Source organism: Trichosurus vulpecula, chromosome 2 (genome assembly GCF_011100635.1).
Source record: "Trichosurus vulpecula isolate mTriVul1 chromosome 2, mTriVul1.pri, whole genome shotgun sequence".
In the NCBI taxonomy this organism is placed as follows: Eukaryota; Metazoa; Chordata; class Mammalia; order Diprotodontia; family Phalangeridae; genus Trichosurus; species Trichosurus vulpecula.
In genome coordinates, this window is record NC_050574.1 from 55,076,683 (window position 1) to 55,092,045 (window position 15,363).

General features: G+C 38.7%; 1 protein-coding gene across 3 annotated transcripts in view; it reads right to left on the minus strand.

The window, feature by feature from the left end:
• USP48 (ubiquitin specific peptidase 48) overlaps nucleotides 1–15,363 on the minus strand; it is a 64,518-nt gene that overhangs the window by 17,807 nt on the left and 31,348 nt on the right. For all 3 annotated transcript variants that reach the window (XM_036744370.1, XM_036744369.1, XM_036744371.1), the window contains exons 12-15: nucleotides 10,759–10,956; nucleotides 9,321–9,435; nucleotides 6,957–7,087; nucleotides 3,548–3,619 (exon numbers count right to left, since the gene is read on the minus strand). In XM_036744370.1, coding sequence (XP_036600265.1) covers nucleotides 3,548–3,619; nucleotides 6,957–7,087; nucleotides 9,321–9,435; nucleotides 10,759–10,956 — 516 coding nt within the window. The remainder of the gene's footprint in view (nucleotides 1–3,547; nucleotides 3,620–6,956; nucleotides 7,088–9,320; nucleotides 9,436–10,758; nucleotides 10,957–15,363) is intronic.

Sequence of the window (15,363 nt, forward strand, 5' to 3'; positions counted from 1 at the left end):
GCCAAGGAGGTCAAGTTTTCCTGTGACTGAAAACTTTCCCATAGGAGTATGCAACCCTGTACCGTGAAGGTGGTTACTCAACTGATGCATACAGCCCAACTTGAGAAAGCAGAACTCAATCATTTTGATAGTTATAAATATGTGTAAATTATATATAATTGAAGAGCAGGTGTATGCAGTAGGAGAATTCTTACTGGCTGCCCTCCAGGTTCATCAACTTGTGCACAGTACCTATCCTTAGAGACTTCTACTCTTTGATCTCTTCCCTACCTGATATGAGACAGAGAAGACTGTGAAAGGCAACTGATCCTCTACAGAAATTCCCTAGTGTCAAATAAAACAGACACCATTCTCATGAGATAATATTGTTAAAGGGATGTACTTGTCATTAAAAGGTTAACTGGAATAGTGATTAACCATGGAATACTAATTAGTTTAATTTACATCAAAAATTTTTAGTTTGTGTGCTTTGTGGCTAGGACTGTTCCATAACAATCATATCAAGTGACAAATCCCAAGACCAGTCCCAAGTCTTTTGCTCTATTCCTGAGAATATTTATAAATACAGCTTTGCTGGTCTTTGTAAACCACAATGACCAGTGGTGTTTTAATGTGGTCCTAAAACTAATAGCATTGAGATTTTTCATCTTCAGAAAGCATAACTATTTCCTGCAAAGCATAAAATCCTTAACCCAATTCAAAAAACCATTTTAACAGAATTTTCTGGAAATGAGGGAATATGATTTGAGAGCAAGTAAACAGTACATTAACATTGTCACCTAGTGTCCCAATGAGACCTTTTTCTATGAAAAGATGAAAGGCAGATCATAACATGGAACCGAAACAGCCAAAAAAAGAAAAAGGCCTAGGAACAGGGGTCCCTAATTTGAGAGCTATGAACTTGGGTTCTTTTTGAAATTCTAGTATGTTGATATTTATTTTAGTATTGATACATATTTAGTTTACCCCAAAGAATCTTACATAAGATTCCCTAGACTTGGCCACAGTTGTACATGTACTAGGGTTTCTTAACCTGACAATCTAAAGTCAATGTTTCCCTTCGTAATTCTATGTATTTTATTTTAGGCATTTAAAAAACAAATCTGTGACCGGGTCCACAGACTACACCAGACTGCCAAGAGGATCCATGCAGTGAGACTAAGAGCCAGAGGACTAGAATTTCATAAATTTCCAGTTTTAATGAACTCTATCTCCAAACCTATTATCAATATTTCAAAGGGTGACCTGTCCAACTTTTCAAAGTAGTAGACACTGGTAGGCATGAAGTCTGACAGGCATAAACATTTTCATAAATTGAAAACTACCATGGAATTCCTCTATTTCTATATTTTACTGACAAGAGATGCCCAAATAAATAAGAGTACCAAAGGAGCCCAAGGGTCAACACACACTGGCAGAGATGTGTTGACAAGAAGATGGCATCAGCATAACCTTGAGTCCAGGCAGCAGGGTGGTCATGAACAATATCCTTCTGCTGGCTCTGCAACAAACATATTCCACTTCTTCAGAAGTTCCAAGGTACATGCATTCTACTACTCACTTTAAAATTCAATTTTATTTTATTTTCAGTCCCAAATTCTGACCCTTCACCTCTAACAGTCTCCCATTTACTGGGAAAGCAAGAAAAACTAAACCAGGGGTGGGGAACCTGTGGCCCTCTAGGTCCTCAAGTGTAGCCCTTTGACTGAATCTAAACTTCACAGAACAAATCCCCTTAATATGCAGAACAAATTCCAGCTTTAGTCATGCCCCAAAGACACTATGGTAAGCTCAGTGGAGAGTGGGGTGAGGTTATGTGTTACATAATGGGAAACTGGGAGATTGTCTTTTGTCACTCAACAAACTGACATGATAGAAATCACCATGACTCAATTAAGTTTGAGAACACTATTTTGCAAATTTTAAGAGCAAAATAAATGTATGCTATTATCATAGTGATAGAGGAGAATCAAATAGGGAAGAAAAAAGCACTCTTAAGTATATAAAACTCTTAAAAACATGGAAGAGTCACCATTAAGACAAAACTATCAGTAATCTTGTAATTGTTCCTGTCTCACCCAAGGACTTTCTTCCACTTTCCTAATAATCTTCAGAGGTACTTAACAGGGCCTAGCATACAGCAGGCATTGTACATACAGCCTTGTAACACCACTACATCGTACCTCACAAGACTGTTCATTTGCCCCTGGAGGAGCCTATGTATGTTCAACTAGCTACAGAGACAACAATGGTAAAAGGGATGTGGACCCAGGGCACAAGAGGAAATAAGGGTGGAAAAGAATCTGGAACTCAAATTTAAAAAAAAAAGACAACAGATTAAAAAAAATTCACTGCCACCATAGAACGAGGCGAGTATTTAAAAACATTTTCTTTAAAGAATATGGACTCAATGTTTATTTTCAGACAGGTGCATTTAAGCCAAATTAGAACCACAGTTCCCTAAGCTGAGCATGAAGAAGTGTTTAATCCTTCATTTTAATGTTGATTTTCTTTTAGATATACTCTAAGAGAGCCTGATTTGGCTCTTTCTCTCTCTTCCTTAACCTATCTCAAATCAGTGCTGGATTTCCCCTAGCAACGGGCCTGGGAAAGCAACAAATGTTACTTTAGAGCAAGCCAATGAATCGCCAGCTCACTTGATGACTGACCAATCAAAACTCTAAATGTCACAGTATGTGAGCATATTAGGTAGATGAGATCTTGATCATGGAGGTGGTCTACTAGGAAGGCTATGATGGCTGCACCTCAGCTCTGAGCGGACTAGATTTTTAAGACGGATGAAAAGACGACCACAGTGGAAGGATCTGTGTACTGTTTGGACTTGGCATAACATCCTACAAATACCAACCCCAGTATCTAATGAAATCATTGTTAACATTAGAATTCGACCACTAGGATAGGCAAAAAGGATACAAAATTGTGACCTGAATAAGAAACTATTACAGTGGAGAGTTTCCAGCACAAAGGACAGGCTAGTGGTGATGTCACTTTAGTCTCTACCAGGCTGGCTCTCTGTGGTGTAATGAGTGTCACTGCTAAGTCTTTGGGGTGAGAAAGGGGATCTGGGCCACCATAACCAAATCACTTGATCACTCAGGGTTTCTCTTAGTTGCTTCCTCTTTAAGGTGAGGATTTCTAAGTGCCTGCTCAGCTCTGACTCTGAAGAGTCTACAGTGACAGATATGTAGGCAGAATAAGGCATCCTTTCAAGAACAAGAAACCAAAATGAATTAGCCAAGTAATTAACTTCTACAAAACTTAACACCTAAGCAGTTTTAGGTTCTTTTATTTACTCAACACAAAAACAAAAAAAGTAAGCAATGGAGGTATAGAGGGGTTAGCAAGAGAGAAGATGAAGGGAAAGGAAGCAGGAAAGGAATATCAAGCATTTCACTCAGCCAGGTTACTCTGTGGCAAGGATTTTATATAGTCTCCAGAATAGAGGGAAGATTTACAAACTACCCATCCATCATTGAGAAAATAAAGGGAAGAATAAGTAACACAAATGGTACATGCCAAAGCTCACCATGGGGGCACAGGATGTCTTCATTAAAATTTAACTCCTCTTCCTCATCTTTTTTGTCATCCTTTGAATCATCTGATGAAAAGATAAGGAGGTCATACAGTAATTATCACAGTTACTTTGTTTTGGTGGGGGGCGGGAGGGGGGAAATCAAAATACATTCAAGATCTACAACCTGAAAGAAAATGCTCCCAAATGATGACCACCCCCTAAAGTGGCAGGCATAGGCATTTCTGCCAGGGACTCTGCTCCTCTCAAAAAAAGGCAGACTGACTCACAAGATCTTCTGTTCTGTCTGCCCCGGGAGATGAATTGTTCCCACCTACCCAAAGAACACTCTGATTTTTTTTTTTACTCTTCAACACAACTTGGAAAAACTAAGGTGAAGGCAAAGGAAGCAGAAAAGCAAAGCAGGGACACAGAGTGGAAGGAAGCCAAAAGCCTGACTCAGGTAACGGTAATGACTCTGTGTTTCATAATGATCACTGGGACTTTCAAAGTTCAAAAAAATATTCTTGAAATCGCATTTAAGAAAATGGATAAAGGAAATGACTACACATGAAGTACAAGGAGAGCATCATCTTCACAAAAGGAACTGAACTGTGAATATTCAAAGAAGGAGCTCATGGATTTCACATTGTTTGCTAAAGACACAGGCTTAAAAAGAGAACATGCAATGAACAATACTGAAGACAGCTCAATCTAGTTGACAGGTAGGAGAAAAAACGTGCCAAGAATGTTTTGCAATGGAGCATAAAGGGCCCTGAAGTACACGAATCAGGGGGTGGCAAATTTCATTTTGAATCAAGAGCTTTCAGTGACTCGGTGTCAAAGCGTTCCCCAAGAGCAGGCATTATGAAAGGGAATATAACAAAGACTGTAAAAAAAAAAATTAAAGGAAGAAAGAGCCTAACCATTAATGTGAGGAGAACCCAAACTGGTTTCACTCTTGGATTGTTCACCAGGTGATGTGGAATACTCTCTACATGGAGAGACCTTCAACTCTCCAGTGGAAAAATTTTGCCTGCAAACTAGGAATTCTATTCTGTGGAGGTTACTGATCTCCACAAACCAACCTGAACCATTTGAATAGACACGATTTAAAATAGCATTTTAAAAAAGAAAACAAATGGTCATCCAAATAAGCTGAAGACTGAGTTCTCAATTAAAGACAATTATCTGATATAGTCTAATGATTTCAGGTTAGCAAATCTTTGGCTCATACCTTCAGACAATCCAATAACCTGCATAACAAAATAAACTTATTATATTTTCCTTGAATTACGGTTGAAACATTAACAATAAAATCACACTACAGTTTCTCAAGTGCAAAGGCATATCTGTACTACTGAGTATACAAACAAGGCAACAAGCACTTAATGTCTGCTATATGCCAGGCACTGTGCTAAGTGCTGGGGGATACCCCCATCCCCCCAAAAAGGATCTGTTCAAGGCTCTCATAGTCTAATGGGAGAGACAACATGCAATCAATCATGTACAAACAAATAAAACTAAAAGATAAGCTGAAGATAAAAGAGGGAAGGCACTAACATTGAAGAGGAACAGGAAACGCTTCTCTAGAAGACTTTAGCTGAGACTGAAAAGTCAAGAGATAGAGATGAAGGACAACCGGTGACTATGCACAGGGTCAGCTGATGGATGATATTGTATAAGGAGCAGCAACTCAATGAAAAAATGTGGAAGAGATTAAGGCATACAGTCCAGAAAGAAAGAAAAGGGTCAGGGTAATGAGGGCTTTGAAAGCTAAAGAGAACCATTTTATATTTACGGGAGAAGTGAGACGACTGGAAAGAGAGAGCAGTTTATGGTGTTTCAATGCTTAACAAGAATTCTCATATGATTATGGAGGTGACAGGGAATCAATGGAGTTCACTGAACAGGGGGGATGAACTAATCAGGAAGATCAGTTTGATACTTGAGTAGATGATGGATTAGAGTGGGGAGAGAACAGAGGCAGACAGAGCCAACAGCAGCACAGGCAGTGACGAGGGCCTGCATCCCAGTGCCCAAAGACAACGGGGGCATATTCAAGAGATAGTGCAGAGGAAGAAATGACAAGACAGACAGCAACAGACTGGTCATGAAGGTGATAGTAAAGAATCAAGGATGGCACCTAGGCTGCAAGTGTGGGTGACTAGGAGAATGGGGTTACCCTCAGTAATACTGTACTTTACTGGAATGCCACTTACAAACCACTCACTCATGGAAGGGGGGGATACTGATATCAAAAGTCATCTATTCTTAGCTTTCAGAGTAATTAATCTCATAGCACTCTTCTTAATAATGTGCTTTCTCAGGGAAGTCCTCTGGATGAATAAAAATTTTAAATATGCAAGTCAAATACAAGTCATTCCCGAACTGATAAATGGTCAAAGGATGTGAAGAGGCAGTTCTCAGAGGAAGAAATTAAAGCTATCTAGAGTCATATGAAAAAATGCTCTAAATCACTATTGATTAGAGAGATGCAAATCAAAGTAACTCTAAGGTACCACATCATCAGATTGGGTAACACTGGGGAACAGGAAAATGATAAATGTTGGAGAAGATGTGGGAAAGTTGGAACACTAATTCATCGCTGGTGGAGCTGTGGGCTCATCCAACCATTCAGGAAAGGAATTTGGAACTATGCAAAAAGGGCTATAAAAATGTGCATACCCTTTAACCCAGTAATATCACTACTACGGGTGTATCCCAAAGAGATTATAAAAATGGAAAAAGGACCCACATGTACAAAAATATTTATAGCAGCTCTCTTTGTGACGGCTAAGAACTGGGAGGGGATGTCTATCAGTTGGGGAAATAGCTGAACAAGTTGTGGTATATGAATGTAATGGAATACTATTGTGTTATAAGAAATGAAGAGCAGGTGGTATTCAGGAAAATCTGGACTTATATGAACTGCTGCTGAGTGAAGTGAGCAGAACCAGGAGAACACTGTACACAATAACAGCCACAAACTCAGCCCTTCTCAGCAATGCAAGGACCTAAAACTTATATAAAACTATGGAATGCAGACTCTTTTTCTCTTTTGTTTTGTTTTCTTTCTCATGGCTTCTGCAATTTCCTATAGTTCTTCCAATGACTAATGTGAAAATAGGAAGGTATGTGAAGAGCCCATATCAGATTGCATGCCACCTTGGGGAGAGAGGGGGAAGAGAGGGGCAGAAAATTCAAACTTATGGAAGAGAAGTTGAAAACTGAAAATATATAAAATATAAAAAGAGATAAAAATAGTAAGTCAACTTTAAGATTGTGATAAATTTTAGGAGGGCATTTTTTGTTCAGTTTTACTTTGTTTTTAATAAAAACTTTGAAACAGAATATTTGATTTGTAATACCACAAAATTACTATTTATGATGTATAACAAGTACAGGCTGAGAATATCATTACCTTTATTTAAGGTGTCACCATTCATTTTCCCATTGCTTTGGTCTGTATCAACATCTTGCTCATCTAATTGCTCTAGGGCTAGCTGTCGCCAGCTTCGTAAGGAAGATTTCCCTACCCAAAAGCCTTCATTACTGTGTGAAACAAAGGGGTAATAATAAACGAGTTAATGTCATGAGAGAACAAATACATGCCCTCTCTTCCTTCCCACCTTACTCATTTTTCTGATTTCCCTCCCCTCCCCTCCCCATCCCAAACACACTCAGCCAAATGTTCTTCACTGTGCAATTTCCCTCTTCCACTTCCACCTTTGATACCTTTATCTTCACTACTGTTAAACTGTTCCTTGTCTTCTGCAGGCCATCTGGCCCCTCAATGACTTCCTTTTCTTCCTCACACCTTTGTCTGCCCTTTACTTTACTCCTTGTTACTGAGTGATAACATATCCTTTCCACAATGGAAGGTCCACTGGTCTTAGGAAAAGAGGCTAGTGACAAGAAGGTTTCAAACTTACTAGCCATACTGCTATAGGCAAATCTCTTACGTCTAAAAGTCATTTTCCTCAACTACAAAATGGTGGTAACTTACAATGTGAGATAACTCACAGAGTAATTTAAGGACTAAATGAGATGGATTTGAGCCCCAGGATCCTGGTGGTGTAATAGCCTGCAATCAGGAAGACCTGAGCTCAAATCCAATTTCAAGACACTCAACTAGCTGTGTGACCCGGGATAAGTCACTTAAAACTTGTCTGCCTCAGTTTCATTACTTGTAAAATGGTTCTAATACCATCTACTTAACAAGGCTGTGATGCCTGGGAGATAGCAGGTGTTGTGTAAATGCATATTTCTTTCCCTTTCTCCTCCCACTCTCAACTACAGAAAAGTTCTCAAAGCACCTTGGACCTACCCTTTGCACTCTTCCCAACTCTTCAAGGTGAATTCACTTCTGTTGGTGTTGCACCCTCCCAATCCACACCACAATGTAAGCTTTCTTTGGCCTGGAACATGTGTTTTACCTATCTCAATCACAAAGCTTGTATAAGGTAGGTAGGTAATAGCAGAAATAACCCAAAATGAATGTATTATGTCTCCACTGCCTTAAGCTCAAAGCTGCATGACTACAGCTTGGGGGTTGAGGGGAGGGATTAGTGGTGAAGGCCCTGTGCCCTCTCCCCATTTCCACAGCCAAGCCTATGCTCAAAGCTCAGCTCAAGGGTCAGGTCCCGTGAGATTTTCTCAGCACTCCTGCTCACAAGACCAGTGAGTCCTTTAAAGCTATAACATCTGTAAAGACCAGGCTTGTGGTGCTTCACCCCCTACCTTGTGACAACGCTCTGCATCACTGTGCCTTTTCCAATTAGTAGTTTTCCCTATTTTTCTCCAAACTAAAGAAAAAGGGGGAGAAATGCCAAAATAGTACAAAGGATTCAAATATTGGTCACCTCCCAAAATACCCTTCCTTTGTACTCAATAGCTTAGAACAACGCATCTTCAGCTGACAGGGTACTGAATGATCCTTATCAAAAATTACAGAAGGGATTCTTGCTCAGACAGTGCAACTAGATGACTGGAGGTCTCTTCTACCAGAGATTCTTTCTATAAGAGGTTTTGCATCAACTACTATTTAATATCTTCCACATAATTCAAGTTGCCAATTAGAATAGACGGGAATTTTTCTCATGCCGTTCACAAAGCAAACAGGTGCTTAATGGTCAAATGGATATACACCTTCTAAAAAGCAGGATGACAGGTCATTGGATATAGACACTAGGTTTTCTACTCCAACCTGTATACTTTCAAAGTTATGATGGTCCAATGAAATCAAGAGGGGCAATCACCTGTTTGGGAAATTTTGTCAATCTAATGATTTTATGATTTCAAGAGACCAAACAGGTCGTCACTTCAGAACACTAAATCACATGACTCACATTTCCGTAAAGCTCTGGAGTCATAAAGTGTTTTGTAAATATGGTGACCTCATTTGAACTTATAACACCCCTGTGAGATAAGTCCTGTTACCAAGTCTATGTTAATAGATGAGATGCCTGCCAAGGGTCGTTCAGCTAGAAATGAAGAACTTTTGACCGAAGCGCTTCCTGACTCCCAAGTCCAGAGCTTTATCTTAACATAGGAGTATCTTCCCTTTATTGTCAATAGTAAGAGATATAATTAATCAACAAAAAATTAGCACTAAAAAACCATAGCCCACTTTTCCCTAACTGGAGAGATTTCTCTCTAGCACAGACACCTTGGGATACCCATGTGTTTCTATGAAAATAGAAAAGAAATCTCTCTTCTGAACATGACTGATTTCTTTTCTATTTTTACCATGTCAGTTTGGGAAGAATTAACTATTATTACGCACCCCTTCACTGTAGTTTTCAGCAAATTTGTAACAATCTTATAATCTTCATTTAATTGGTTCTTCAACCTCAACACCCGACAGCGCTCTACCACACAGTCTTTGCAAAGGGCTTTAACTATGGGTCAAAAACAAAAAAGAAAAGAAAGTAAGCCAAAAAACAAATGCTCCCTGATAAACCTCTGCATTTTACTTGATGTATTTAAAAGTATTTAACATTCTCTGTGCTTTTCATTTTAATGGTAGTAGGGGGGAGGGAAGAAAAGGGAAGAATGACCTTGTGAAACATTTCAAAGCTTTGGCTATAAAGGAAAAACAAAACTCAGAAGCAAGAAGACCCAAGTATATTGAAGAATTATGCACGAGTCATATATCTTATGTACAAGTGATATCCAACAATGATTTACTGTGTTTTAAAGTGTAACTACTTCTGATATAATAGGCAACCCTAGTCGTCACATTCTGTGTGCCAGAGGTTCATACCAAGACAAAAATGCTTCAAAAGTACAGGCCCAGCAAAAATTTCTACAGAAAGCTGGCCTATCTAAGCATAGGGATGTTCATCACTAAATAATTAGCTAGAGGAGCAAAAATTTGGGATTAATGGGGCCAAAATAACTGAGGAAGATTTTCGACTCTTCTCTAGTGTGGTAAAAAACTGAGAACAGTGTCAATGAACACCATTTAAAACACAGGCGGCACCTGAAATGAATAAAGTGCATGTACTTCCTAAAAGGGAGACATACATCTGTCATTACAAACACAGAGAAAGATCTCTGAAAGTAACAACAGTAACTATGTAAAAATCTGTAAATAACTGTTAAAACTGAAAACAGCTATTAGTTAAACTTCCAAGTGAGAATAATGCTAAAAAGTAGTTATCCAGGATACCTGCAGTTCTTAATAGGCCCCAAAGCAAAATAGAACAGAGAACAAAGCACACAAAGCCCAGGAGAACACTCAGAACCCTCTGAAATACAATCTTCAAAATTCACAGACTGAGAGGAAAAACAAATCAGAGAATGAAAGTCTGGTCTGAATTACAGAATATTGAAAAAGAAATTCAGCTTTTCTGCTTTGAAGAATGTTATCTCCAGTAACTAAAAATCAGAATGTCAGTAGAAAGTAGATGAAAAAAAACAAACAAAAAACCCTGTTTGTAAATAGCAACACGTGCATATACACAGTTTACTGAGCTCCAAGCCCTTAAAAATAACTGTCTTCTTACATAGATAAAACTCCTCTCTCCTCTACTCCACTCTAATCTTCTATCACTAATTTGTTTGGCAAGCTCCTTTCTCAAAGACGGTACAATAGAAAATTTCAGGTTGGCCTACATCAATTCTAATTATCACAAATGAAAAAATGAGCAGAGGCTGAATTAGCAAGGCTTTGCTGTCCCACACCCTTTCAGATGGAGACTGCACAGGTTTCAGTTTACCATTAAGCCGGGGTCCTCCTCCATAGCGACTGTAGAAAATGTCAGCTGCATATTCCGAGATTCTCTTCATGATTGATATTTTGTCAGGATGCAGCTTGTCATGGGCACACAGGCAGGCATGGTTATCAATGGGCTTTGTTGGGGTGGATTCATCTAACCACTTCTGCAGCCATTCAAGTGAGACAAACTCATATGGCTCTGGGAAAAAAGGACACAAAAAACAGCCTATGTATTTTACCACTCCCACACAAACACTGCACTCAGATAAATTTTCAAAAGTCCCCATTAGAGGGGACAAATCTAGAAAACACAGTTCTTCCATGACCACATTAGATCTACATGGCTCAATGCACATTGTAACAAAATGCTTGCAGCACCAGAGGAGAAAGGCTGGTATTATTAACCCCACCAGAGAGAAGTGTCTTGCTTATTACCACGGCAGAGCTTGGATCAGAGCTCCAAGTTTTCTGTCAGTGGAGTGCTCATATCATAAAACCCTGCTAACTTGCCCAGGCCCAAACCCCATCTAGTGCACAGTCTGAGTATTTGAGTTAAAGTACCTACTCTACAGCCAATGCCAGGAACCAAGAAGTAGGAATGGCTTTTCAATAAATTTAGGCAGCCAGTTCTCTTTTCTGTCCACTTTTTATTTCATTGATGTAAACTTTTTCTCCATTCAAGACTACATGAAGCCAATTTTTGAAAAAGTGAGCAAAAGATGTGTCTTTCTACACTTCATTTAGGTATCCACTGAAACTAGCAGACTAGGCTTTGGTAATTTTTCATTAAAGAAAGCCAAACACTAGCCAATCGAATTAAAACAAGGACATGTATCAAGAAGACAAAGGGTTTCTATCACAAGATTAAAAAATCATGTAGTAAAAATTACAGGTTTAGTTCTAAGCAATCTAAATAGAAAATGTATGAAATTAAAATGACTGATCCAGTGAATTATAAACACTTACAGGGAACACTGCAGTTAAGTTCTAGCATGATATGTGAAAAGAAAACAGACTGAATATTATAAAGAAGGTATTACTGACAGCTGAGCTTTGTTCTCCCAGGGCCATTCTGCCTGATTGAATCTTCATTTGAGTGATCTTCCCTTTTAAATTTTAGTATATTTAACATCCACAAATTTTGTTGCCAAGAAACAAAATTTAGGATGTCCAGATGTACTGTTAATGGTACACAAAATAACATATACCGAGTATAAGGTGTTTTATCCCTGGGGAATGGTGGGAGCTAAGGCAGCAGGGAGGAGCACTGTGCTGGCAGTTTCTAGGATAGAGGTCAAGCCAAGGCCTTCCCTGCGTGAGCCATGACCCCAATGAGCAAGTCACTAAACTCAAGGTGCTCCAGGTTATTTGTAAAATGAAGGCAATAATACCTGCCGACTACCTACCTCACAAGGATGCTGCTGAGTATAAGAGATAAGATATGGGAAGCATTTTGAGCTTTTTGGAAGAAAAGAGACATATAAAAGTTAATATTCATACATTCCATAAAATATATAAAGAGGAGACCTCAAGATGCAACATAGGTATCAATGTGATTGGCCTTTTAAAAAACAGCCTGGTTTGAAATTAAGCACAAAAACCTTTCCTTTGGGTTTGTTACCCAGCTTATAGCAAATGTGTGATGCAGGGTTAAAACAGGGGTGTGTGAAAAGGAGAGTGAATTAGTGAGGAGGCCACAAGATGCCTAGTCAATATTAAGTAGAAAAAAAAATTATTAGCATCCAGAATTAGACAGCTGAAGGGCCTGTTATCTACTCTGGTTTAAAAAAGATGTCTCTAGTCAAGGCAACAGACTGGTCCCATCTCTCGCCATGTTTCAGGAGGGAAGCTGAGACAGGGTCATACTCTTACAGATAAAGAAGGGAGAAACAGTAGCCTAAAGATTCCTTTAGATCACCACATTCACACATTTGATGAGGGCTGAGTGAAGAAAAGGAAACCTGGGTTTATGGAATATCTGAAAGCAGGTTACTGATAACTGCACAGTACCAGGGGGCTGTGAGTTACCTCCAACCCTGAACAATACTAGGAGAAGTTCCCACAGTTACCAGGTTTTCAGTAACTTTGTAGTTTCTAGAAAACTTTCCAAAGATCCAGAATGGCCAAAAGGACAATAGTGTTCCAATTAGATACAGTGACTTAGAGGTCTCCCAATAATATTCTTTTGTACTGATGACTTGACAGCATAGATCACTTTTCTGGTTTAGGTTAATTAGATACAGTGACTTAGAGGTCTCCCAATAATATTCTCTTGTACTGATGATTTGACAGCATAGATCACTTTTCTGGTTTAGGTTAATTAGATACAGTGACTTAGAGGTCTCCCAATAATATTCTCTTGTACTGATGATTTGACAGCATAGATCACTTTTCTGGTTTAGGTTAAACAAAATAAATTTTTTTGAGTTTACTTGTATTAGGAGTTACGAACCCTTGAGGGTGAGGCAAAAGCCAAAAAGGAGGGTAGAAAGAACCAGGCACTACAATTTTCCCCTGATTTGTAGCATCAACCCATTAATTTTGCAGGCTGCAGATTAGCATATATTCTACGACCCAATGCACTTAATAATGAATACTCAGGAGGGCCTTTACCTAGAAGATAAACAGTGTGTAGTTGTTCCAGGGTTATATATTTCCCTTTCAAAGTAGCCCATAATCTAAGGGGGTTTTTTCCATCTATTTCTGGCATTGCAAAACCCAAAGGTTATATCCTGAACCTGAAGCCCTTGCAGTTGTAGCCATGAAGGCAAACAAGATTTGGTTGTAACAAAGTATTATGTACCCCGGCCCCTCCCACAAACATATGTTCTACACACAAAATGAAAAAGAGTTGACAGGTTCTGAGAAAATACTCTTATTTATGGTTCTCAGGGATCTCTACTGGTTAGTGACCATCTCCTTCCTCACCCTGTACCAAGGGAAGGAAAGGAGCATAATCCATTAGGGAACGATTTTTAATAGGTAGTAAAGAAGAGTAAATCAGCAACAGTATTATAGAAATTTAACTCTGAACAAGACTTGAATATTCAAGAGTTAGGAAAAACAAGATGGACAAGATATTTGTAAAACACAATAAGTGGCACATTTTGGTTCAAAGTTATTTCTGCAAAATAGTTAAAGAGTTCAAAAACAAAACTAATTTCTTTTGGTAACCAGACAGTCTAGCAGGACCCAAGCATCAAAGATATGCCATAGATACATTTCTGTGACTTGAGGATAATGAAGATCACCAAGACCAGCACATAATTCATTTAATATATAGAATTGTGATGAATTAAGACATTCACCAATAGGTATTTATTTTAAGATCAAGAAAGGAAATGCTGGTCAATAATGGAGTTATAAAGTTGAAATCAGAATGCTTGAGAAACATTCTGACTCTTTCCAACTAAAATAAAGTACAGATTACAACATTTTTATTGGCTGAAACCATTCATCACACTTAAGGCATTAGGGGTCAGCTCCACCACCAGATCATAGATTTAGAAATGGAGTATCTATGCCAGTTCAATTTCATTGGAGTACATTTTACAAATGAGGAAACAAAGACTCTGAGGGGTTAAATGACTTTTCTACTTCCTCGTCTCCAAGGGAGTAGAAAAGCAGAGCCAGGATTCAAGTACAAATCCTCCTGACTCCAAACAATACAGCATTCCTCAATTACAAAACGATTAAATATAAATCACCTGAAGAAAAAAACAAAACAAAACAAAACATGGTAGCAAAGAGCCTTGGACTGGCAGTCAGGAGACCAGAACTTGAACCCACAACTGATACTGGGAAAATCACAGGCAAATCTAATCTATCTAATCTAAGACCACACAAATATGGACTCTCTCTCAGGATTGCTTTCAAGATAATCACTCTACAGCCCTCAATCCAAATTAATAAGATTACCAGGTTGCCTTTCAACTGGTTCCCACACTACACAGCAGCATTGAATTGAATGCAAGGAGCTGCTGCCCTATCAGACCCAGGGTAGTCTTCTGACCTGCTTCCATACAGGCAGTCAATAATCCCCATTCATCATGAAGAAATGACAGCACCAGGAATGGTAAGAAGACACATAGGCATGTGATTATGCTAGGCTCACTAAGCACAAACTCTGGCAGATAAAGGGGCAAAGCATGGGAGGGGACCAGATTGCTTAAGGTTAAATATTATGGAATTTCTATCATTAGCTTCAAAAATTCCTAGAAGCTATATTAAGAGCTGGGATCTGTGTTGCTCAAAGGAGAAAAATCATATTCTTGAAAGGGGTTTCTGTAAAATAGGTGGTGTCCTTTTGGTGGTCTCTAATCTCATCTATTTTATGCCAAGACAATTAATTGGAGCCCCATTGTCTTGATAATCATTCCCAAATCACTAAGTTGCCTGTTAATTACAAAGATTCTCAGTTCAACTTTATATACAATCAGTTGTTTTTCTAGAAGACTATCTGAAGCTAAGCTATGTGACTGTATACACCTGGGAAAAAATAAGATCTGAAACGAAGCTGAAAGCTTCACTTAAGTGTTTTAAGTGTGCATTTATGTGTTCTGAGAAACCTCTGTGGATTTAATTTAATGAAGTGTTATTCACTGTT